The sequence below is a fragment of the Rattus norvegicus genome, chromosome 4 (assembly GCF_036323735.1).
Source record: "Rattus norvegicus strain BN/NHsdMcwi chromosome 4, GRCr8, whole genome shotgun sequence".
In the NCBI taxonomy this organism is placed as follows: Eukaryota; Metazoa; Chordata; class Mammalia; order Rodentia; family Muridae; genus Rattus; species Rattus norvegicus.
In genome coordinates, this window is record NC_086022.1 from 167,761,249 (window position 1) to 167,786,586 (window position 25,338).

The 25,338-nt window shown below is 38.5% G+C and overlaps 2 protein-coding genes across 2 annotated transcripts; both read left to right on the forward strand.

Moving 5' to 3' along the window:
* Window positions 1–695: 695 nt before the first annotated feature.
* Window positions 696–1,625, forward strand: Tas2r124 (taste receptor, type 2, member 124). The gene has a single exon (NM_001080938.1). It carries the CDS (start codon window positions 696–698, stop codon window positions 1,623–1,625), a length of 930 nt encoding a protein of 309 aa, NP_001074407.1.
* An 11,336-nt stretch (window positions 1,626–12,961) lies between these two features.
* On the forward strand, window positions 12,962–14,005 carry Tas2r102 (taste receptor, type 2, member 102). The gene has a single exon (NM_001033664.1). It carries the CDS (start codon window positions 13,022–13,024, stop codon window positions 14,003–14,005), a length of 984 nt encoding a protein of 327 aa, NP_001028836.1. The 5' UTR covers window positions 12,962–13,021.
* The last annotated feature ends 11,333 nt before the right edge of the window (window positions 14,006–25,338 follow it).

The following is a 25,338-nucleotide window of genomic DNA, read 5'->3' on the forward strand; positions in this document are numbered from 1 at the left end:
GGACTCATGGCTCTAACTGCTTAAATTAAAAATCTTAAACCAGTCTATACGTTTTTGAATTCTGCTTTAGTATCTTCTGAAGTATAAAGAGAAGTTGACTATTCACCATGAATCCACCTTTCTCTCTTTGAATCCAGATTCAACTTTCAGTGTGGAAAAAATAGGACCTGAACTCAGGGGAAATTGATGTTTTATGAGAAAAACACATACCTGACTCTGAATGACTTTTAAGTCTTCAGTGGCAAGACTCATGACTAAGCACAATTATTTTTAATTTATATTCATTGAACACGGTTTTTGTAAAATTTGTACCTCAGGACTCAAAACATCATAAGCAAATTTTCTAAATCTAAGACGGTCAGAGATGCAAAACAGTAGGAAATAATTTCTTGATTTTCATACCAGCAAATATGTGTTGTCCTTTGTTCCTAAATCATCTACTAAATATTTCAGCCCACAACTATCAAATAAAAACATTATCTAGGACTTAACAGAGAACTGAAAAAGAATGTAACCAGAACATAGGCAGATTACACACCAAGTGGAAGATGTTTGGCCTCCCTTATAATTGGGCATTGCAGAAGGAGGAGGACAAAGAGGAGAAATATTTTAACTACACAGTGGACCACATGCCAGGCATTCGATCAGTACAAGAGGAGCAGCAATATTAGACTTTGGATTTTCTTTGTTTCAATATGGTATCTGTCCTGCACAGCATCTCCACCATTATAATAATCGCAGAGTTCGTTTGGGGAAATTTAAGCAATGGTTTGATAGTACTGAAGAACTGTCTTGATTGGATCAATATAAAAGAGCTCTCCACACTTGATCAGATACTCATTCTCTTGGCAATTTCCAGAATTAGTCTCATCTGGGAGACATTACTCATGTGGGTTAAAGATAAACTAATTTCATCTATTACCATCGAAGAATTGAAAATGATTATGTTCAGTTTTATGCTATCTAGCCACTTCAGTCTCTGGCTTGCTACAGCTCTAAGCACCTTCTATTTATTCAGAATAGCTAACTGCTCTTGGCAGATCTTTCTCTACTTAAAATGGAGACTAAAACATCTGATCGTGCAGATGCTACTGGGAAGCGTGATGTTCTTGATTGCAAATATAATACAAATAACCATCACTCTTGAAAAGAGGTTCTATCAATATAAAGGAAACACAAGTGTGAATTCCATACAGAATGAGTTTGCACTTTTGATAGAGATGATGTTATTTAACATGACTATATTTTCTGTGATACCATTTTTATTGGCCCTGATTTCTTTTTTTCTGCTAATCTTCTCTTTATGGAAACATCTCCAGAGGATGCAGCTCAATTCCAGAGAAGATAGAGACCCTAGTACCAAGGCTCACAGGAATGCCTTAGGAATTATGGTCTCTTTCCTCTTGCTCTATACTATGTATGTCCTCTCTCTTCTTATATCCTGGATTGCTCAGAAGAATCAAAGTGAACTGGTTCACATTATTTGTATGATAACTTCACTCTTGAATCCTTCAGTCCACTCATCTATCCTGATTCTGGGTAATTTTAAATTAAAACAGAGTTCTCTTTGTATACTGAGGCACCTGGGATGTAGGCTGAAATCACAGAATACACCAACTACATAAGACATGCAACAACCTACTGGGTTTTAGATACAAACAAATCTATGAGGAAGTAATTCACTAACACTTTTCTCCATATGATAGAGTAACAGTTTTTTTTATTAGTAAATGTAACTCACTGACTAAGGCTCATATAACAGTTATTTTAACATTAAATCAAAGCAGAAGTGTCAGCACATACCTTTAATCATACATCTCCTTCAAATACAGCATTCAAGAGGAAGGTGGATCTCTGCCAGTTCAATGAAAGTCCAATTTAAATGGTCATTTCCAGGAAAATCACAGATATGTAGTGGGACTCATTCTTTAAAAGTTTTTCAACAAATTCAAATTTTGCAAGATCTCATTTTATGAAGTTTATATAGGTAATGTCGCAAAATCATTTGCATCATGTATGAGAAATTATTGGCCAAAAGTTTATTCACAAAATAACAAGGTTTCTCTATCACTATCCTGCCTGGTGAAAAATACAACCTAAAACGAAGTGATGATTGGAGGAATAAAAATCAGCCAGATGGTAGTACATGGAAACAGGTATCCACTTATAAATCTACACTGTGTAATCTTTATTCAGGTTGCTAGAAATACAGCTTATTTTAAAGAATATAGTCCATACTTGCAAGTATATTTTTATTAATATATGTGCTATACTTAAAATAGTGAAATTTTCTTATTTAGCGATATTGGTTCCTTTCTTGTAGCTGGAACAAAATGGCCTAGCAAACACAACTTATAGAAGAAAAGTTTTATTTCAGCTCACAGTTCAAGGATATTTTATCCCCTTCTTCTGCTTCTTACATGAATATGGTCACTGCGATTAATTTAAAAATCATTAACAGGCAGGGAATAGAGAGGCAAAGATTAAAACAGACACAGAAGGAACACCCATTCAGAGCCTGCCCCACATGTGTCCCATACATATACAGCCATCCAATTGGGCAAGATGGATGAAGCAAAGTGCAGGCCGACAGGAGCCGGATGTAGATCGCTCCTGAGAGACACAGCCAGAATTCAGCAAACACAGAGGCGAATGCCAGCAGCAAACCACTGAACTGAGAATAGGACCCCCATTGAAGGAATCAGAGAAAGAACTGGAAGAGCTTGAAGGGGCTCGAGACCCCTTATGAACAACAATGCCAAGCAACCAGAGCTTCCAGGAACTAAGCCACTACCTAAAGACTATACATGGACTGACCCTGGACTCTAACCTCATAGGTAGCAATGAATATCCTAGTAAGAGCACCAGTGGAAGGGGAAGCCCTGGGTCCTGCTAAGACTGAACCCCCAGTGAACTAGATTGTTGGGGGGAGGGCAGCAATGGGGGGAGGATGGGGAGGGGAACACCGATAAGAAAGGGGAGGGGGGGGCTGGGGATTTAGCTCAGTGGCAGAGCGCTTACCTAGGAAGCGCAAGGCCCTGGGTTCAGTCCCCAGCTCCGAAAAAAAAGAACCAAAAAAAAAAAAGAAAAGAAAAAAAGAAAAAAAGGGGAGGGGGGAGTGGGATGTTTGCCCGGAAATCGGGAAAGGGAATAACACTCGAAATGTATATAAGAAATACTCAAGTTAATAAAACAAAATCATTAACATTTTTACAACCATAGAATTCTCTATATACTATGAAGATTTATATATTTTAGATTTTATAAATATATTTTTGCAGTTCTTACATTCATAATGCAAGTTTTAATGGTTGTTATTATATGCCTTTGAAATTAGTGGAGGATTTGGATGAGGGTATAAAGGATTTTTTTTTAATTTTTATTTAACACTGTATGTATTTTTTTTGATTTTTTTTTTTATTAACTTGAGTATTTCTTATATACATTTCGAGTGTTATTCCCTTTCCCGGTTTCCGGGCAAACATCCCCCTCCCCCCTCCCCTTCCTTATGGGTGTTCCCCTCCCAACCCTCCCCCCATTGCCGCCCTCCCCCCATAGACTAGTTCACTGGGGGTTCAGTCTTAGCAGGACCCAGGGCTTCCCCTTCCACTGGTGCTCTTACTAGGATATTCATTGCTACCTATGGGGTCAGAGTCTAGGGTCAGTCCATGTATAGTCTTTAGGTAGTGGCTTAGTCCCTGGAAGCTCTGGTTGCTTGGCATTGTTGTACTTTTGGGGTCTCGAGCCCCTTCAAGCTCTTCCAGTTCTTTCTCTGATTCCTTCAATAGGGGACCTATTCTCAGTTCAGTGGTTTGCTGCTGGCATTCGCCTCTATATTTGCTGTATTCTGGCTGTGTCTCTCAGGAGCGATCTACATCCGGCTCCTGTCGGTCTGCACTTCTTTGCTTCATCCATCTTGTCTAATTGGGTGGCTGTATATGTATGGGCCACATGTGGGGCAGGCTCTGAATGGGTGTTCCTTCAGTCTCTGTTTTAATCTTTGCCTCTCCCTTCCCTGCCAAGAGTATTCTTTTTCCTCATTTAAAGAAGGAGTGAAGCATTCACATTTTGATCATCCGTCTTGAGTTTCGTTTGTTCTAGGGATCTAGGGTAATTCAAGCATTTGGGCTAATAGCCACTTATCAATGAGTGCATACCATGTATGTCTTTCTGTGATTGGGTTAGCTCACTCAGGATGATATTTTCCAGTTCCAACCATTTGCCTACGAATTTCATAAACTCGTTGTTTTTGATAGCTGAGTAATATTCCATTGTGTAGATGTATTTTTTATTGAACCAGAACTGCCATGGACTCAAAGTAACTATTCTTTTTATATTTGTAGGTGTTTCTGCTATGCATATTCTTTTAATATTTGAAAATAATTAGCAATATTAGGGTGCTGAGATGTGGCTTGTAAACCACATAGAAGTCAAATTAGAGTGTTAAGTCTATGTGCTCATGTTCTAGCTACTATGTGATTTTAAAGAAAAAAATTAGTTCTGTACTATACTGAATATCATACAACCAGAAACCGCAGAGCTCCCAGGAACTAAATCACTAACCAAAGAGTACACACGGTGTGACTCATAAATTCAAACACATATGTAGCACAGGATGTGCCTTTTGGGGCATCAGTGGGGGGAAAGGCCCTTAGTCCTGTGAAGGCTTAATGCCCCAGTGTAGGGGAATGCTAGGTGAATGAGGCAAGAGTCAGTGCACCCTAATAGGTTGATGAGTATGATAGGGGGTTTGTGGAGAGAAAACAGGGAAGGGGTATAACATTTAAATTATAAAGAAAATATCCAATAAAAAGTGGGGGGAAACTAATAAAAAATCAGAAAAAAACAATTCTGAGTATCCCATTCTCTTTCTTACACTTACACATTGTCTTGTGAAATGTCACAGTAAGGTCCTGTGCACAGGTCATGTTCTTTCAGGATGAGTTGAAGCCTATAGAGAGTTGCCAGTTGCCAGTTCAGAGAAAGACTAGGTATCAACCTACACACTTATGTGTCCACCAGGCCCATAAGACAAACAGCATAAACAAAAATAGAAATTTATTAAAGCAAGTGACAATATGATGTCTTGTTGTGGAAAGAAGCACATGGTATAATAATTTGATCAGCACTTATTTCAGGTTTTACTGTACTTGGTGTTGAAATACAGTATAGAATCAATATACTTAAATCTTACTTTAACAGCATAAAAGAGAAATAATAGTTAACTTATAAAAATATGAAGAGAATAAACATTAACTTTCTAGATAAATTTGAGAATTGCTCTTTCCATGTCTTTGAAAAATTACGTTGATATGCCGATGGGGACTTCATTGAATCTGTAGATTTTCTGTGGCAGGATATCCATTTTTACTATGTTAATTCTGCCAATCCATGAGCATGGGAGACCTATCCTTTTTCTGAGATCTTTGGTTTCTTTCTTGAGAGACTTGAAGTTATTGTCATGCAGATCTTTCACTTGTTAGGTTAGAGCAACCCCATGATAGTTTATATTATTTGTGGCTATTGTAAAGAAAGTTGTTTTTCCTAATTTCTTTCTCAGCCTGCTTATCATCTGTATAAAGGAAGGCTACTGATTTGAGTTAATATTATATCTGGCCATGTTGCAAAAGCTGTTCATCAGCTGGAGAAGCTCTCTGATAGAATTTTTGGAGTTACATAGCATCTGCAAATAGTGATAGTTTTATTTCTTCTTTGCCAATTTGTATCCCTTAATCCTTTTTTTTTGTTGTTGTTGTCTTATTGCTATTGCTTTCATTCCAAGTACTATATTGAATAGATATGTGGAGAGTGCACCTCTTTGTCTTATCCCCAATTTTATTGGGATTGCTGCAAGTATCTATCCATTTAATTTTATATTAGGTGTTCGTTTACAGTAAACTGCTTTTATTATGTTCAGTTATGGGTCTTGATTTCCTGATCTTTCCAATACTTTTAACATGAAAGGGAGTTGTATTTTGTTAAATACCTTTTCTGCATCTAAGGAGATGATCATGTGATTTTTCTTTCCCTTGAGTTACTTTATAAGCTGGATTATGTTAATGGATTTTTGTATATTGAACCAACCTTGCATCCCTGGGATGAAGCCTATTTGATCATGGTGAATGATGGTTTTGACTTGTTCTTGCATTTGATTTGCAAGAATTTTATTGAGTATTTTTGCATCAATATTCTTAGGTGAGATTGGTCTGAGTTCTCTTTTTTTGGTTGGTCCTTGCATGGTTTATGTATGAAAGTAATTGTGGCTTCATAGAGTGAAGTAGTGTTCCTTCTGTTTATATTTTATGGGATAGCTTAAGGAATATTGGTATCAGGGCTTCTTTGAAGGTCTGGTAGAATTAGAACTAAATCCATCTGACTCTGGGCTTTTATTTATTTAAGTTTTTGGTTTAGATAGTTTTAATGACTTTTTTTATTTCCTTATGGAATTAGGACCTGTTTAGAAAGCTTATGTGCTCTTGATTTAATTTTAGTATGTGGTAAAAAAGCCAAAAGGAGAGAACCACAAGCTCATAAAGCCATCTACAAAAATAAATATAACAGGAACCAACAGTCATCTGTCTTTAATATCTCTTAATATTAAGGACTTAACTGACCTATAAAGAGACATAAGCCAACAGATTGAATGCACAATAACATCCAGCATTTTGTTATATACAAGAAACACACCTCAATAACAAAGACAGACACTATCTCAGAGTAAAAGTATGGAAAGAGGTCTACCAAGCAAATGGTCCCAAGAAACAAGCTGTAGTTGCCATCCTAATACCCAGTAAAGTAGACTTTCAACCAAAAGTTATCAAACATGAAGAGAAAGGATACTTCATACTGATCAAAGGAAAATCAACCAAGAGCAACTCTCAATTATGAACATTTATGTCCCAAATGCAAGGGCACTCACATTGATAAAAGAAACATTACTAAAGCTCACAACACCCATTGAACCCTACATAATAATAGAGAGAGACTTGAACACTCTACTCTTAACAGTGGACAGGTCATTGAAACAGAAACTAAACAGAGACACAGTGAAAATAATAGAGGGTATGAACCAAATGGATTTAACAGATATCTCCAGAATATTTCACCCTAAAACAAAAAAAAATACCTTCTTTTCAACACTTTATGGTATATTTTCCAAAATTGACCATATAATTGTTCATAAAAACACTCTTAACCAATATAAGAAGATTGAAATAATCCCATGCACCCTATCAGATGACCATTGCCTAAGACTGGTCTTCAAGAACAGAAGAAGCAACAGAAAGCCCACATACACTTGGAAACTGAACAACTCTCTACTCAGTGACAATTCGGTCAGCAAAGAAATAAATAAAAGACTTCCGGGAATTTAAAGAATATTTTGACGCATCATACCCAAAGTTATGGGACACAATGAAAGCAATGCTAAGAGGAAAATTCATAGCATTATGTGCCCTGGTAAAGAAACTGGAGAGATCTAACACTAGCAACTCAACAGCACACCTGAGAGCTCTGAAACAAAAAGAAGCAAACTCATCTAAGAGAAGTAGAAGGCTGGAAACAGTTAAACTTAGGACTGAAATCAACTACATAGAAACAAAGAGAACAGTCCTAATAATCAAAACAATAAATAAATAAATAAATAAATAAATAAATAAATAAATAAATAAATAAACAGACAAAAGCTGGTTCTTTGAAAGATTCAACAAGATACATAAACCCCTAGCTAGTCTAACTCAAGGGCAGACAGGCAGTGCCCAAAATAAACTCAGAAATGAAAAGGGAGACATAACAACAGAAATGGGAGAAATTCAAAAAATAATAGATCCTACAACAAAAGCCTATACTCAACAAAACTTGAAAATCTAGATGAAATGCATGGTTTTCTAGACATACACCACATAGTAAAGTTTTAAGTGATACAATTTAGTTCATAATATGAGATGAGTCCCCTGAGGAGAAATCCTGTGAATGTGAATAATATGGCAAAGCAATAACAAGATTTATGTCCATTAAGTATAGGAAAAAGCTCATATCAGAAAAAAGACCTGCAAATTCATCAGGTGTGGGAAATCCTTAATTGATTCGGCTATTTTTAAAGACATAATCATTCATATAGAAGAAGTGTACAAAGTGCATAAAAGGCATTATACATTTTAATTTTGAAAAATCCAATCAGTAGAGAACCCTATCAGGTTGTCAATTATATACTAGTGTCTTCAGTAGTTCCAGTTGCATTTGTCTAAATATAGTAACTCACACTGAATGGAAATTTCACTGAGGCAAAGAACATGAAAAATCATTACATATTTCCAGTAACTTAAATGAAACAAAAGCATTCACAGGAGTAAGAAATTCTATGACAAAATTTCTCTGAGAGGCATTTCAGAAACCTGAAAATTCATGAAAGATAAAAGTTATGTAAGTATAGTCAATATGGAAAAGGAACTCTTTGTAAAACTCCTTTAAACTCATGAAATAATTCAGAAATCATATTTTAAAAAATGTGGGACCTTTAGTCATACATCTTTCTGGAATACCTGATGATGAAAATTAGAATAAAAGCAAAGAAACATATATACACAAAATCTAGACATACATGTTGTGGCCCTCACATTAATTTCAAGCAATGGAGAAAACAGAGTACAGATGAAAAAGAATTAGGGGCTATGAGAAATATTTAAAAGACATCACAACTTCTAAGTGATTTTTAAAGAAAGTGAGGGCAGTGCAGTTCCATGGTGGAAAGATTATAGAACAGACACAACCAAGGCCACTGACTGAACCTCTAACAAAGAAACACACACACACACACACACACACACACACACACACACACACACAAACACACCAGGAGCTTGAGTAGGGATTCAGGAGTTAAAAGTACTTGCTGGTTCTTCCTGGTTGCTGCTGCCACAGAGAGCTCTTTGGCAGCACCCCGCGAGCAAACTTGAGCCTCAGGACCACAGGTAAGACCAACTTTACTGCTGCAAGAGACCTGTCTGGTGAACTCAAGACACAGGCCCACAGGAACAGCTGAAGAGCTGTAGAGAGGGAAAACTACACGCCCGAAAGCAGAACACTCTGTCACCATAACAGGCTGAAAGAAAACAGGAAAACAAGTCTACAGCACTCCTGACACACAGGCTTATAGGGCAGTCTAGCCACTGTCAGAAATAGCAGAACAAAGTAACACTAGAGATAATCTGATAGCGAGAGGCAAGCGCAGGAACCCAAGCAACAGAAACCAAGACTACATGGCACCATCAGAGCCCAATTCTCCCACCAAAACAAACATGGAATATCCAAACACACCAGAAAAGCAAGATCTAGTTTCAAAATCATATTTGATCATGATGCTGGAGGACTTCAAGAAAGACGTGAAGAACTCCCTTAGAGAACAAGTAGAAGCCTACAGAGAGGAATCACAAAAATGCCTGAAAGAATTCCAGGAAAACATAATTAAACAAGTAGAAGCCCATAGAGAGGAGTCACAAAAATCCCTGAAAGAATTCCAGGAAATCATAAATAAACAAGTAGAAGCCCATAGAGAGGAGTCAAAAAATTCCCTGAAAGAATTCCAGGAAAACACAATCAAACAGTTGAAGGAATTAAAAATGGAAATAGAAGCAATCAAGAAAGAACACATGGAAACAACCCTGGATATAGAAAAGCAAAAGAAGAGACAAGGAGCTGTAGATACAAGCTTCACCAACAGAATACAAGAGATGGAAGAGAGAATCTCAGGAGCAGAAGATTCCATAGAAATCATTGACTCAACTGTCAAAGATAATGTAAAGCGGAAAAAGCTACTGGTCCAAAACATACAGGAAATCCAGGACTCAATGAGAAGATCAAACCTAAGGATAATAGGTATAGAAGAGAGAGAAGACTCCCAGCTCAAAGGACCAGTAAATATCTTCAAAAAAAATCATAGAAGAAAACTTCCCTAACCTAAAAAAAGAGATACCCATAGGCATACAAGAAGCCTACAGAACTCCAAATAGATTGGATCAGAAAAGAAACACCTCCCGTCACATAATAGTCAAAACACCAAACGCACAAAATAAAGAAAGAATATTAAAAGCAATAAGGGAAAAAGTTCAAGTAACATATAAAGGCAGACCTATCAGAATCACACCAGACTTCTCGCCAGAAACTATGAAGGCCAGAAGATCCTGGACTGATGTCATACAGACCCTAAGAGAACACAAATGCCAGCCCAGGTTACTGTATCCTGCAAAACTCTCAATTAACATAGATGGAGAAACCAAGATATTCCATGACAAAAACAAATTTACACAATATCTTTCTACAAATCCACCACTACAAAGGATAATAAATGGTAAAGCCCAACATAAGGAGGCAAGCTATACCCTAGAAGAAGCAAGAAACTAATCATCTTGGCAACAAAACAAAGAGAATGAAAGCACACACACATAACCTCACATCCAAATATGAATATAACGGGAAGCAATAATCACTATTCCTTAATATCTCTCAACATCAATGGCCTCAACTCCCCAATAAAGAGCCATAGATTAACAAACTGGATACGCAACGAGGACCCGGCATTCTGCTGCCTACAAGAAACACACCTCAGAGACAAAGACAGACACTACCTCAGAGTGAAAGGCTGGAAAACAACTTTCCAAGCAAATGGTCGGAAGAAGCAAGCTGGATTTGCCATTCTAATAGCACATAAAATCAATTTTCAACTAAAAGTCATCAAAAAAGATAAGGAAGGACACTTCATATTCATCAAAGGAAAAATCCACCAAGATGAACTCTCAATCCTAAATATCTATTCCCCAAATACAAGGGCACCTACATACATAAAAGAAACCTTACTAAAGCTCAAAACACACATTGCACCTCATACAATAATAGTGGGAGATTTCAACACCCCACTCTCATCAATGGACAGATCATGGAAACAGAAATTAAACAGAGACGTAGACAGATTAAGAGAAGTCATGAGCCAAATGGACTTAACGGATATTTATAGAACATTCTATCCTAAAGCAAAAGGATATACCTTCTTATATTTTCTTATATTATACCTTTCTTTATATTTTCCAGTAATTATCCCCACAACCCAATTAATGGTGCCCACATGCAAATGTGTATCTACCAAGGCATGGAAATCTAATGCCATATCTCCAAAAGAGACTGACCCTCCCTCCTGAATTAGTCATAAAACTACTCCAATGTAAGATTCCCTCTACAAAATTTGCTGGAATTTTGACTGGCTTCAAAATTTGACCACAAATTTTATGTGGATTATTGCAGTTGCTGTAAGTAGAGACATAGAACAGCCATATATCCAGAAGTTGGTATCTCACAGCTCTCCTCATCCACTACTCATCTCTGAATTTTACTGAGCTTTGAGTAATATATATATATATATATATATATATATATATATATATATATATATAGGTTGATATATGTAAATTTATATATATATTATCTATATAAATGTATATATATATTTATGTGTGTTGCCAACTCTCAAATATATTTTCATCTTAACCTCTTACTATTGAATGATAGATACACGAAGAAATAAAACCTTAGAGACAAAATTTTCTAACTCCCCCAGAAACAGAATGGGCTCCTCAGAGGAAGCTAACAATGGAATTTTAGTGAATAATGTCTCTGATCAAGGGAGGATAGCTCCAAAGCAGAGTCAGCTCCTGGGACACCTGACTGGAGGAGCTAACACGGTTTCTAAAACTCTCAAGGTCTCACCAAATATAATGAAACTAACATAATAGCAAATAATGATTGTAAAAATGTTATTGCTCTGGCCCTACTAATCATATTAGAGGTTTCTTAACGCTTCTGAAAAATTGCCATAGCCCTGCATAAAAAAGGGCGTGCAAGCTCTTGGCATGGTCATCATTTATGAGTGGTGACCTCTGCACGCTGGTAGTCTTTGTAGAATAAACACACCTTGCCTTTGCATACCAGTTGAGTCTAGAGTCTTCCTACAGTGATTCTTGGACCACACTAAGAATGTCATTTTACCTCCCCAACCCCAAATAACTATCTGTTCTGTGGATTTCAAGTTACTTGATATATATGACTAGGACCAGGGAAAATGGAGAGCAAAGATGCTTCCAATATATTGATGGTAAATATCTTATTGCTCTGAAAATCACTTCATCAAAGGTGTATGACTAATAAAATATAGACCTTTCAATGTCATGAATTATGTACTTATTAAAGAATATATTTTCTCATATAGCAACATAATTATACTTTACAATTGTCAAAATGAAAATAATGTTGCAAGTACATTATTTACATGAATATTAAATTTGCCCTTTTCCTTAAACCAACATATTTTCACATTTTTTCTGACTCTCAAAGGAGAGAGAATGGAGGAGGAAGGGACAGAGGGAAAGGCAGAGGGAGAGGTACTGACTTTTTACAAGAATACCTCTTTCTTTCTTTGGTTGCCACCTTCTACTCCAAGTGTGGAATATGTAAAGCCTGAGCTCTGGGGAAAACAGAAGTTTAGTGATAAATACCAACCATTCTTTGCATGTTTTCTATACCCTTAATAGCAAGGCTGTAGAGCAGAAGTCTTCAGTTAGTTTTATTTTTGTAACTTTGTAAACTAGAAGCTTACAATGCAAACTGGCCCAACCAAATTTCCTTAAACTGATACAGGCAGAACATGCAAAACTGTGGAAAAGTCATATCTTGATTAGCATTTCTGCATTGTGAGTTTGCCTTTATTTCTTAAATCATCTGATTAATATTTAGGCTCTGATAAGGACAAACACATGTGGGCTAGGACTCACCAGAGAATTGCAGGAAATAAAAGAAACACTTAAGAAAATATGTAGATTAAATATCAAATAGGAAATATTCAGCTTGTTGTATTTTCAGAGATTTAAAAAGGAGCAGGGCAAAGGAAAGAAAGAATTATCTGCACAGTGGATAACTCATGGACCATTTGGTGATCCAGTAATGAGCAGCACTGTTATATCTCAAGCTTTCTAAGATCATGGAACCTGTCATTTACAGCTTTGCCACTCTACTAATACATGTGGAGTTCATTTTTGGGAATCTGAGCAATGGATTTATAGTGTTGTCAAACTTCTGGGACTGGGTCATTAAACGAAAACTTTCCACAATTGATAAAATTCTTCTTACATTGGCAATTTCAAGAATCACTCTCATCTGGGAAATATATACTTGGTTTACAAGTGTATATGGTCCATCTTCATTTGCAATTGGAATGAAATTACAAATTCTTTATTTTACCTGGATCCTTTCTAGTCACTTCAGCCTCTGGTTTGCCACAGCTCTCAGCATCTTTTACTTACTCAGAATAGCTAACTGCTCCTGGAAGATCTTCCTGTATTTGAAATGGAGACTTAAACAAGTGATTGTGGGGATGTTGTTGGCAAGCTTGGTGTTCTTGCCTGGAATCCTGACGCAAAGGACTCTTGAAGAGAGGCCCTATCGATATGGAGGAAACACAAGTGAGGATTCCATGGAAACTGACTTTGCAAGGTTTACAGAGCTGATTCTTTTCAACTTGACTATATTCTCTGTAATACCATTTTCATTGGCCTCGATTTCTTTTCTCCTGCTAATCTTCTCCTTGTGGAAACATCTCCGGAAGATGCAGCTCAGTTCCAGAGGACATGGAGACCCTAGCACCAAGGCCCACACAAATGCTTTGAGAATTATGGTCTCCTTCCTCTTGCTCTATTCTATATATTTCCTGTCTCTTCTTTTATCATGGATTGCTCAGAAGCATCACAGTAAACTGGTTGACATTATTGGTATTATTACTGGACTCATGTATCCTTCTGCCCACTCATTTATTCTGATTCTAGGAAATTCTAAATTAATGCAGACTTCTCTTTGGATACTGAGTCATTTGAGATGTAGACTGAAAGGAGAGAATATTTTAAATCCATCTGGCAACCAAGTAACTAGCTGTTATATATTCTGTATTGCGAATAAATCTGTGAGTTAGTAGTTCAAGGATTCCTTCCTTTACTTATTGTATCATGGAAGCCATATAGGGAGAGACTGAACAAGCTATCTTCTGTAACTTGGCAAGGTTTACATATAGTAGTGGAACTGGGAAACCATCCAACCACAAAACCTTCTAACCATAACCTATCCTGACTGCAAGATATGCTGGGACAATAGTGGCTCAGAGGTTGTGGGAGTGGTCAAGCAATGTCTCCTCTTACTTGAGACCCACTCAACAGGTAGCACATGCTCAACTCTGCCTGGATGGCCCAATGACATGTTAGAACCAAGCATTACTGTAAAAAAGAAATAATCATGTTGATGAACTGTCAGACATTTCCTAATGATATTCTGATACGTTTGTATATCATTTCTCTTTCCCAATCATCATCACAGGGACTTCTCCCCAGCACCTGATGGGAACAGATATAAAAATCTACAGGCAAATACTAAATGCAGCTTGGGGAAGTCCACAAAAGACTGGGAGGAAGGATTGTGAGAGCCAGAGTGGTCCAGAACACTAGGAGAACACAGACCACTGAATTAACTAAGCACCACTAATAAGGGTTAATGGAAACTAACACAGCAATCACAGAGCTTGCACGGGTATACACTAGGTCCTCTGCATACATGTTGTGGTAGTTAAACTTAGGAATTTTGTTGGACTCATAACAATGTGCATAAGGAAGTCTCTGACACTTATGTCCTCTCTTGGGACCCTCTTCCCCATTTTGTGTTGTCTTACTGCACCTTGATGTGAAGCTTTCTGCCTAGTCTTTTTGGATCTTGTTACTTCATGTTCTGCTTTTATCTCTGGAAGGTCTCCCGTCTTCTGAAGGAACCAGTGGAGCAGTGGATCTGGGGGAGAGTTAATGTGGAGAAGAGGAAAATAGGAGTTGAGGAAAGGAGGTTGTGGTTGATAATCATTGTATGAGAGAAGAATAAATTTTCAAAACAGAGAAAGAAATTCTTTACATAAAATATACATCACTTAAAGAACAAACAATATTATTGAACTCTGCTAGTCAAAGATCACTTAAATAGTCATGATGATGATTTTTATGATTTTTATGTATAACACTGACATTTTTGACCCAGAAATCATTAATAGATTGAAGTGCCTTACCAACATACCAGAAAGTAATTTTAACAATAGTAAGCATGCAATTACCACTTAGTTGTTATGTAAGTTTGTAGAACCTGTAAGTTATGCTCTTTTTTTTTTAAAGATTTATTTTATTTATTATATATAAGTACACTGTAGCTGTCTTCAGATACACCAGAAGAGGGCATCAGATCTCTTTACAGATGGTTGTGAGCCACCATGTGGTTGCTGGGAATTGAACTCATGACCTCTGGAAGAGCAGTCGGGTGCTCTTAACTGCTGAGCCATCTCTCCAGCCCTGTAAGTTATGCTCTTAATGGCCAATTTTAAACCAACTGGTTAAGAATTTGAAGTCATTAATTACTTGACTGTACCATGAACTTCTGATTACAGGTGAATTGAGGAAATCTTGGGCAATTATTTAAAAGTTAAATCATGAAATATTGATTTAAGAAAACTAACAATGACAGTTTGTGGATAGCAATTACATTAAAATTAAATTTTTAATTAAATTAAAAATGCAAATATAGCTAACTAAAATATAACCATGACTTTTCTTTTTTAATGATATTTTATGTGTATGTAACTGCATATTTTACTACATAATGCTCTAAGGTCAACAATGAATAGATGGGACCTCATGTAAATGAAAAACTTCTGTAAAGGCAAAGGACACCATCAATAGGATGCTTGGGCAAACTACAGATTGGCAAAAAAAATCTTCTCTAATTCTGCCTCTGATAGAGGTCTTATAGCCAAACAGGAAGTTAACCTCAAGAAACCAAATAACCCAATTTAAAAATAGGTTACATAGCTAAAAAGAGAATTCTAAACAGAGGAATCTTAAGTGGCTGAGAAGCACTTAAATAACTGTTCAAAGTCCTTAGACATCAGAGAAAGGCAAATCAAAACAACCTGAGATTACACCTTAACCAATCAGAATAGCTAATATCAAAAACTCAACTAATAGCACATGCTGGTGAGAATGTGGAGAAATAAGACCACTCCTTTATTGCTGGTGGGAGTGCAAACTGGCATAACGACTCTGCAAATCAATCTGGTAATTCCTCAGAAAATTTGAGAGAAATCTACCTAAAGATTCAGCTATATCACTCCTGGGAATATACCCAAAAGATGCTACACTATACCACAAGGATAAATATTCTACTACGATCATTGATTCTTGTTCATAAGAGCTAGAACCTGGAATCATCTCAGATGTTTCTCAGATAGATACAGAAAACGTGATTCATTGACTCAATGGAATACTGTTCAACTATTAAAAGAAGGATATCATGAATTTTGCAGGCAAATTGATGGAACTAGAAAATATCACACTGAGTGAGGTAACCCAGACCCAAAAGAATAAGCATGGTATGTATTCACTGATAAGGGGATATTAGCCAAAAGTGCCCAGGATACAGCCCACGAGAGTAAGAAGTTTAACAAGAAGGGAGACCCAAGTAAGGATGCATCAATCCTACTTAAAAGTGGGGGAATAAAAATCATGGGAGGCAGAGAGACAAGGGACAAGGGTGAGGGAGAGGAGGGAGATGGGTAAGGAGAAAAGGGGACTGTAGGTTGATGTCCTCATACAAGTGAAGGCAGACACAAGATAAAATGAGGCCCATCATTGGACTAAAAGAAAGGGAGATGGGGGATAAACAGTTCTCTGCACCCAAATCCCGTGGGAGGGAGAGCTAAACCTTCAGAGAGGCAGACAAGCCTGGGAAACCAGAAGAGACTGCTCTCTGCACACACATCTCAGAAGCCAGAGGAAAACACCAAAGGCCATCTGGAACCCTGGTGCACTGAAGCTCCCAGAAGGGGCGGCACAGGTCTTCCTGGTTGCTGCCACTGCAGAGAGCCCGTGGGCAGCACCCCACAAGCGAACTTGAGCCTCGGGACCACAGGTAAGACCAACTTTTCTGCTGCAAGAAAGCTTCCTGGTGAGCTCGGGACACACAGAGGCAGAATTCCTCTAGGACCAGGCACATCCTGTGTTTACTGGAAGTCCCACACCAGCGGATCCCAGCCCGCAGCACCTCTCTGCTCCCAAACCCCATGGGAAAGAGACCTCACCGCCTGGTCAGGTGGGCACTCCTGAGGCTGCAGAGCGGAAGAGACCACCAACACTGCCCACCCCTGCCCACATCCCTTGCCCAAGAGGAAACTGTATAAGGCCTCTGGGCTCCCATGGGGGAGTGCCCAGGAGCGGCAGGACCCCTGCCTGAGACACCTCAGGAACCTGAAGGAAACAGACCGGAAAAACACTTCTCTGCACCCAAATCCCGTGGGAGGGAGAGCTAAACCTTCAGAGAGGCAGACAAGCCTGGGAAACCAGAAGAGACTGCTCTCTGCACACACATCTCAGACGCCAGAGGAAAACACCAAACGCCATCTGGAACCCTGGTGCACTGAAGCTCCCGGAAGGGGCGGCGCATATCTTCCTGGTTGCTGCCGCTGCAGAGAGCCCGTGGGCAGCACCCCATGAGCGAACTTGAGCCTCGGGACCACAGGTAAGACCAACTTTTCTGCTGCAAGAAAGCTGCCTGGTGAACTCAAGACACAGGCCCACAGGAACAGATGAAGAACTGTAGAGAGGAAAAACTACACGCCCGAAAGCAGAACACTCTGTCCCCATAACTGACTGAAAGAGAGGAAAACAGGTCTACAGCACTCCTGACACACAGGCTTATAGGACAGTCTAGCCACTGTCAGAAATAGCAGAACAAAGTAACACTAGAGATAATCTGATGGCAAGAGGCAAGCTCAGGAACCCAAGCAACAGAAACCAAGACTACATGGCATCATCGGAGCCCAATTCTCCCACCAAAACAAACATGGAATATCCAAACACACCAGAAAAGCAAGATCTAGTTTCAAAATCATATTTGATCATGATGCTGGAGGACTTCAAGAAAGACATGAAGAACTCCCTTAGGGAAACACAGAAAAACATTAATAAACAAGTAGAAGCCTACAGAGAGGAATCGCAAAAATACCTGAAAGAATCTCAAAAATCCCTGAAAGAATTCCAGGAAAACACAATCAAACAGTTGAAGGAATTAAAAATGGAAATAGAAGCAATAAAGAAAGAACACATGGAAACAACCCTGGATATAGAAAACAAAAAGAAGAGACAAGGAGCTGTAGATACAAGCTTCACCAACAGAATACAAGAGATGGAAGAGAGAATCTCAGGAGCGGAAGATTCCATAGAAATCATTGACTCAACTGTCAAAGATAATGTAAAGCGGAAAAAGCTACTGGTCCAAAACATACAGGAAATCCAGGACTCAATGAGAAGATCAAACCTAAGGATAATAGGTATAGAAGAGAGTGAAGACTCCCAGCTCAAAGGAGCAGTAAATATCTTCAACAAAATCATAGAAGAAAACTTCCCTAACCTAAAAAAAGAGATACCCATAGACATACAAGAAGCCTACAGAACTCCAAATAGATTGGACCAGAAAAGAAACACCTCCTGTCACATAATTGTCAAAACACAATATGCACAAAATAAAGAAAGAATATTAAAAGCAGTAAGGGAAAAAGTTCAAGTAACATATAAAGGCAGACCTATCAGAATCACACCAGACTTCTCGCCAGAAACTATGAAGGCCAGAAGATCCTGGACTGATGTCATACAGACCCTAAGAGAACACAAATGCCAGCCCAAGTTACTGTATCCTGCAAAACTCTCAATTAACATAGATGGAGAAACCAAGATATTCCATGACAAAACCAAATTTACACAATATCTTTCTACAAATCCAGCACTACAAAGGATAATAAATGGTAAAGCCCAACATAAGGAGGCAAGCTATACCCTAGAAGAAGCAAGAAACTGATCGTCTTGGCAACAAAACAAAGAGAGTGAAAGCACACGAACATAACCTCACATCAAAATATGAATATAACGGGAAGCAATAATCACTATTCCTTAATATCTCTCAACATCAATGGCCTCAACTCCCCAATAAAAAGAAATAGATTAACATACTGGAAACGCAACGAGGACCCTGCATTCTGCTGCCTACAGGAAACACACCTCAGAGACAAAGACAGACACTACCTCAGAGTGAAAGGCTGGAAAACAACTTTCCAAGCAAATGGTCAGAAGAAGCAAGCTGGAGTACCCATTCTAATATCAAATAAAATCAATTTTCAATTAAAAGTCATCAAAAAAGATAAGGAAGGACACTTCATATTCATCAAAGGAAAAATCCACCAAGATGAACTCTCAATCCTAAATATCTATGCCCCAAATACAAGGGCACCTACATACGTAAAAGAAACCTTACTAAAGCTCAAAACACACATTGCACCTCACACAATAATAGTGGGAGATTTCAACACCCCACTCTCATCAATGGACAGATCATGGAAACAGAAATTAAACAGAGATGTAGACAGACTAAGAGAAGTCATGAGCCAAATGGACTTAACGGATATTTATAGAACATCCTATCCTAAAGCAAAAGGATATACCTTCTTCTCAGCTCCTCATGGTACTTTCTCCAAAATTGACCATATAATTGGTCAAAAAATGGGCCTCAACAGGTACAGAAGGATAGAAATAATCCCATGCGTGCTATCGGACCACCAACGCCTAAAACTGGTCTTCAATAACAGTAGGGGAAGAATGCCCACATATACGTGGAAATTGAACAATGCTCTACTCAATGATAACCTGGTCAAGGAAGAAATAAAGAAAGAAATTAAAAACTTTTTAGAATTTAATGAAAATGAAGGTACAACATACCCAAATTTATGGGACACAATGAAAGCTGTGCTAAGAGGAAAACTCATAGCGCTGAGTGCCTGCAGAAAGAAACAGGAAAGAGCATATGTCAGCAGCTTGACAGCACACCTAAAAGCTCTAGAACAAAAAGAAGCAAATACACCCAGGAGGAGTAGAAGGCAGGAAATAATCAAACTCAGAGCTGAAATCAACCAAGTAGAAACAAAAAGGACCATAGAAAGAATCAACAGAACCAAAAGTTGGTTCTTTGAGAAAATCAACAAGATAGGTAAACCCTTAGCCAGACTAACGAGAGGACACAGAGAGTGCGTCCAAATTAACAAAATCAGAAATGAAAAGGGAGACATAACTACAGATTCAGAGGAAATTCAAAAAATCATCAGATCTTACTATAAAAACCTATATTCAACAAAACTTGAAAATCTTCAGGAAATGGACAATTTCCTAGAAAGATAGCAGGTATCGAAGTTAAATCAGGAACAGGTAAACCAGTTAAACAACCCCATAACTCCTAAGGAAATAGAAGCAGTCATTAAAGGTCTCCCAACCAAAAAGAGCCCAGGTCCAGACGGGTTTAGTGCAGAATTCTATCAAACCTTCATAGAAGTCCTCATACCAATATTATCCAAACTATTCCACAAAATTGAAACGGATGGATCACTACCGAATTTCTTCTACGAAGCCACAATTACTCTTATACCTAAACCACACAAAGACACAACAAAGAAAGAGAACTTCAGACCAATTTCCCTTATGAATATCGATGCAAAAATACTCAATAAAATTCTGGCAAACCGAATCCAAGAGCACATCAAAACAATCATCCACCATGATCAAGTAGGCTTCATCCCAGGCATGCAGGGATGGTTTAATATACGGAAAACCATCAACGTGATCCATTATATAAACAAACTGAAAGAACAGAACCACATGATCATTTCATTAGATGCTGAGAAAGCATTTGACACAATTCAACACCCCTTCATGATAAAAGTCCTGGAAAGGATAGGAATTCAAGGCCCATACCTAAACATAGTAAAAGCCATATACAGCAAACCAGTTGCTAACATTAAACTAAATGGAGAGAAACTTGAAGCAATCCCACTAAAATCAGGGACTAGACAAAGCTGCCCACTCTCTCCCTACTTATTCAGTATAGTACTTGAAGTTCTAGCCAGAGCAATCAGACAACAAAAGGAGATCAAGGGGATACAGATCGTAAAAGAAGAGGTCAAAATATCACTATTTGCAGATGATATGATAGTTTATTTAAGTGATCCCAAAAGTTCCACCAGAGAACTACTAAAGCTGATAAACAACTTCAGCAAAGTGGCTGGGTATAAAAGTAACTCAAATAAATCAGTTGCCTTCCTCTATACAAAAGAGAAACAAGCCAAGAAAGAAATTAGGGAAACGACACCCTTCATAATAGACCCAAATAATATAAAGTACCTCGGTGTGACTTTAACCAAGCAAGTAAAAGATCTGTACAATAAGAACTTCAAGACACTGAGGAAAGAAATTGAAGAAGACCTCAGAAGATGGAAAGATCTCCCATGCTCATGGATTGGCAGGATTAATATAGTAAAAATGGCCATTTTACCAAAAGCAATCTACAGATTCAATGCACTCCCCATCAAAATACCAATCCAATTCTTCAAAGAGTTAGACAGAACAATTTGCAAATTCATCTGGAATAACAAAAAACCCAGGATAGCTAAAGCTATCCTCAACAATAAAAGGACTTCAGGGGGAATCACTATCCCTGAACTCAAGCAGTATTACAGAGCAATAGTGATAAAAACTGCATGGTATTGGTACAGAGACAGACAGATAGAATAATGGAATAGAATTGAAGACCCAGAAATGAACCCACACACCTATGGTCACTTGATTTTTGACAAAGGAGCCAAAACCATCCAATGGAAAAATGATAGCATTTTCAGCAAATGGTGCTGGTTCAACTGGAGGGCAACATGTAGAAGAATGCAGATCGATCCATGCTTATCACCCTGTACAAAGCTTAAGTCCAAGTGGATCAAGGACCTCCACATCAAACCAGACACACTTAAACTAATAGAAGAAAAACTAGGGAAGCATCTGGAACACATGGGCACTGGAAAAAATTTCCTGAACAAAACACCAATGTCTTACGCTCTAAGATCAAGAATCGACAAATGGGATCTCATAAAACTGCAAAGCTTCTGTAAGGCAAAGGACACTGTGGTTAGGACAAAACGGCAACCAACAGATTGGGAAAAGATCTTTACCAATCCTACAACAGATAGAGGCCTTATATCCAAAATATACAAAGAACTCAAGAAGTTAGACCGCAGGGAAACAAATAACCCTATTAAAAAATGGGGTTCAGAGCTAAACAAAGAATTCACAGCTGAGGAATACCGAATGGCTGAGAAACACCTAAAGAAATGTTCAACATCTTTAGTCATAAGGGAAATGCAAATCAAAACAACCCTGAGATTTCACCTCACACCAGTGAGAATGGATAAGATCAAAAACTCAGGTGACAGCAGATGCTGGCGAGGATGTGGAGAAAGAGGAACACTCCTCCATTGTTGGTGGGATTGCAGACTGGTAAAACCATTCTGGAAATCAGTCTGGAGGTTCCTCAGAAAATTGGACATTGAACTGCCTGAGGATCCAGCTATACCTCTCTTGGGCATATACCCAAAAGTTGCCTCAACATATAAAAGAGACACGTGCTCCACTATGTTCATCCCAGCCTTATTTATAATAGCCAGAAACTGGAAAGAACCGAGATGCCCTTCAACAGAGGGATGGATACAGAAAATGTGGTACATCTACACAATGGAATATTACTCAGCTATCAAAAACAATGAGTTTATGAAATTCGTAGGCAAATGGTTGGAACTGGAAAATATCATCCTGAGTGAGCTAACCCAATCACAGAAAGACATACATGGTATGCACTCATTGATAAGTGGCTGTTAGCCCAAATGCTTGAATTACCCTAGATCCCTAGAACAAACGAAACTCAAGATGAATGATCAAAATGTGAATGCTTCACTCCTTCTTTAAATGAGGAAAAAGAATACCCTTGGCAGGGAAGAGAGAGGCAAAGATTAAAACAGAGACTGAAGGAACACCCATTCAGAGCCTGCCCCACATGTGGCCCATACATAAACAGCCACCCAATTAGACAAGATGGATGAAGCAAAGAATTGCAGACCAACAGGAGCCGGATGTAGATTGCTCCTGAGAGACACAGCCAGAATACAGCAAATACAGAGGCGAATGCCAGCAACAAACCACTGAACTGAGAATAGGTCCCCCGTTGAAGGAATCAGAGAAAGAACTGGAAGAGCTTGAAGGGGCTCGAGACCCCATATGTACAACAATGCCAAGCAACCAGAGCTTCCAGGGACTAAGCCACTACCTAAAGACTATACATGGACTGACCCTGGACTCTAACCTCATAGGTAGCAATGAATAGCCTAGTAAGAGCACCAGTGGAAGGGGAAGCCCTGGGTCCTGCTAAGACTGAACCCCCAGTGAACTAGGCAATTGGGGGAGGGCGGCAATGGGGGTGGAGGGTTGGGAGGGGAACACCCATAAGGAAGGGGATGGGGGAGGGGGATGTTTGCCCGGAAACCGGGAAAGGGAATAATACTCGAAATGTATATAAGAAATACTCAAGTTAATAAAAAAAAATAAGGACATGATGCAAAATCAGGCTCTCACCTCAAAGGGAATAAAAGATAGATGATTTTATCAGCCCAAAACAACTTATTTTAGTGTTTTAAGAAGCATCATCTTATGGAGGTGTTGGCCAGGAAACCGGGAAAGGTAATAACAATTGAAATGTAAATATGAAATACCCAAGTTAATAAAGATGGAGAAAAAAAAGAAAAAAAAAGAAAGGGAGATGGGAACAGAGGTTTTAGAAGAAGAAGGAGAAGCAGAGAGAGGAAGCAACATGAAGGCAGACATAAAGGATTCTAGCCTTGCATCTCTATATAGATACAGGTTGTTATGAATATTTCTTAAGGGATGGATTTCTATAGGCAAATTTATCTTATCTAGATAGGCACTTTATATCTTTATCAATGGGTTGTAAATTAATCGTGTGGATGTATTGCACATTGAACATTTAACATATAAATCTGGTTGTTGGGTTACAATTTGTTCAGTCATGATTTAACTAAGGTGTTGGGAGTCTGAGCAGAGTCTGTGACAGGAAGCCTTTCTAGGCTATAGAATGCTTGGGTCACACTAGCATGGCCTGCAGAATGTGACGTGTGTGTGTCAGGCATGGTAACAACCCACCAAGGGAATAGTGTGTGAAAGTGGCTGACAGAAAAATAGCTGAACAGAGTGAACAGATCTGCATGAAGTGGGAACTCACAGGAACCATTTCTGCCACTTTTTGAACCATACCAGAACAGGGAATAAGATCACATACAGGGAGAGAAAAACCCAGAGGGCCAAGAAGATGAATAAAAATATGCACCTTTGGGAGTGGAAAGTGACACCCTCTAGAAAGTACCAGAGACCAGGGAGTATAGAGAGTCTCGGGACTCAATGGGAGAGACCTTAGATGAAATGCCCAATGTTGGGGAGAGGGAACTGAAAGAGTTCCCAGACAGGGCATCAAGTAGAGTGATGGGGTTGCCATCCCACAGTCAAAACTCTCACGTAGAATTGTTGCTGTCTCAAAAACTTCAGGAACAAAAATCAAAAAGAGACTGAGGGAAAAGAGGTTCTGTGACTAGCCCAACTTTGGGATCCATCTCCTGGGCAGACACCAAGGCCCAACACTATTATGTGCTGTGATGTGTTTAAAGACAGGAGACAAGCATAGCTGTCCTCTGAGATGCCAACCAGCAGCTGACTGAGACAGACATAGATAGTGACATCCAACTATTTGACTGAAATAGGGCTCCTCTATGATTGAATTAGGGGAAGGATGGAAGATCTGAAGAGGACGGCAACCCCACAGGAAGTCCAGCAACCTCAACTAACCCAGATGCCAGGGAGCTCCTGAGACTAGCCAACAAGGCAGCATACAGAGGCTCGTCCAAGGTCCATACACATATATAGAAGATCAGGCCTCAGTGCGAGAAGATGTGTTTAGAGGCCCCAGGGAGGGCACATGCTTGGGAGGTGGGGAGAGCATCCTGTAGGAGGCAAAGAGGCAGGAGAATGGGATAAGGAATCTTGGGGAGTGGGGCATGAGAGAGAGCTACAGCTGGAATATAAGTAGAAAAGTTAATAAAATTACTAATAATGATAGTTTGTTGGTGGTGATTAAATTAAAATTAAAATTTTAATTAAATTAAAAAGCTAATGTAGTTAACTACCAAATAACCATGATTTTTATTTTGAAATGATACTTCACATGTATATAACTGCATATTTTACTCCATGGGGATTTCAGTAAAGAGTAAGTTATAATGTGTAGCAAAATATAATTTTT

Coding starts and splice junctions, on each gene's coding strand:
- Tas2r124 (NM_001080938.1), top strand. CDS start 696: ATGGTATCTGTCCTGCACAGCATCTCCACCATTATAATAATCGCAGAG.
- Tas2r102 (NM_001033664.1), top strand. CDS start 13,022: ATGGAACCTGTCATTTACAGCTTTGCCACTCTACTAATACATGTGGAG.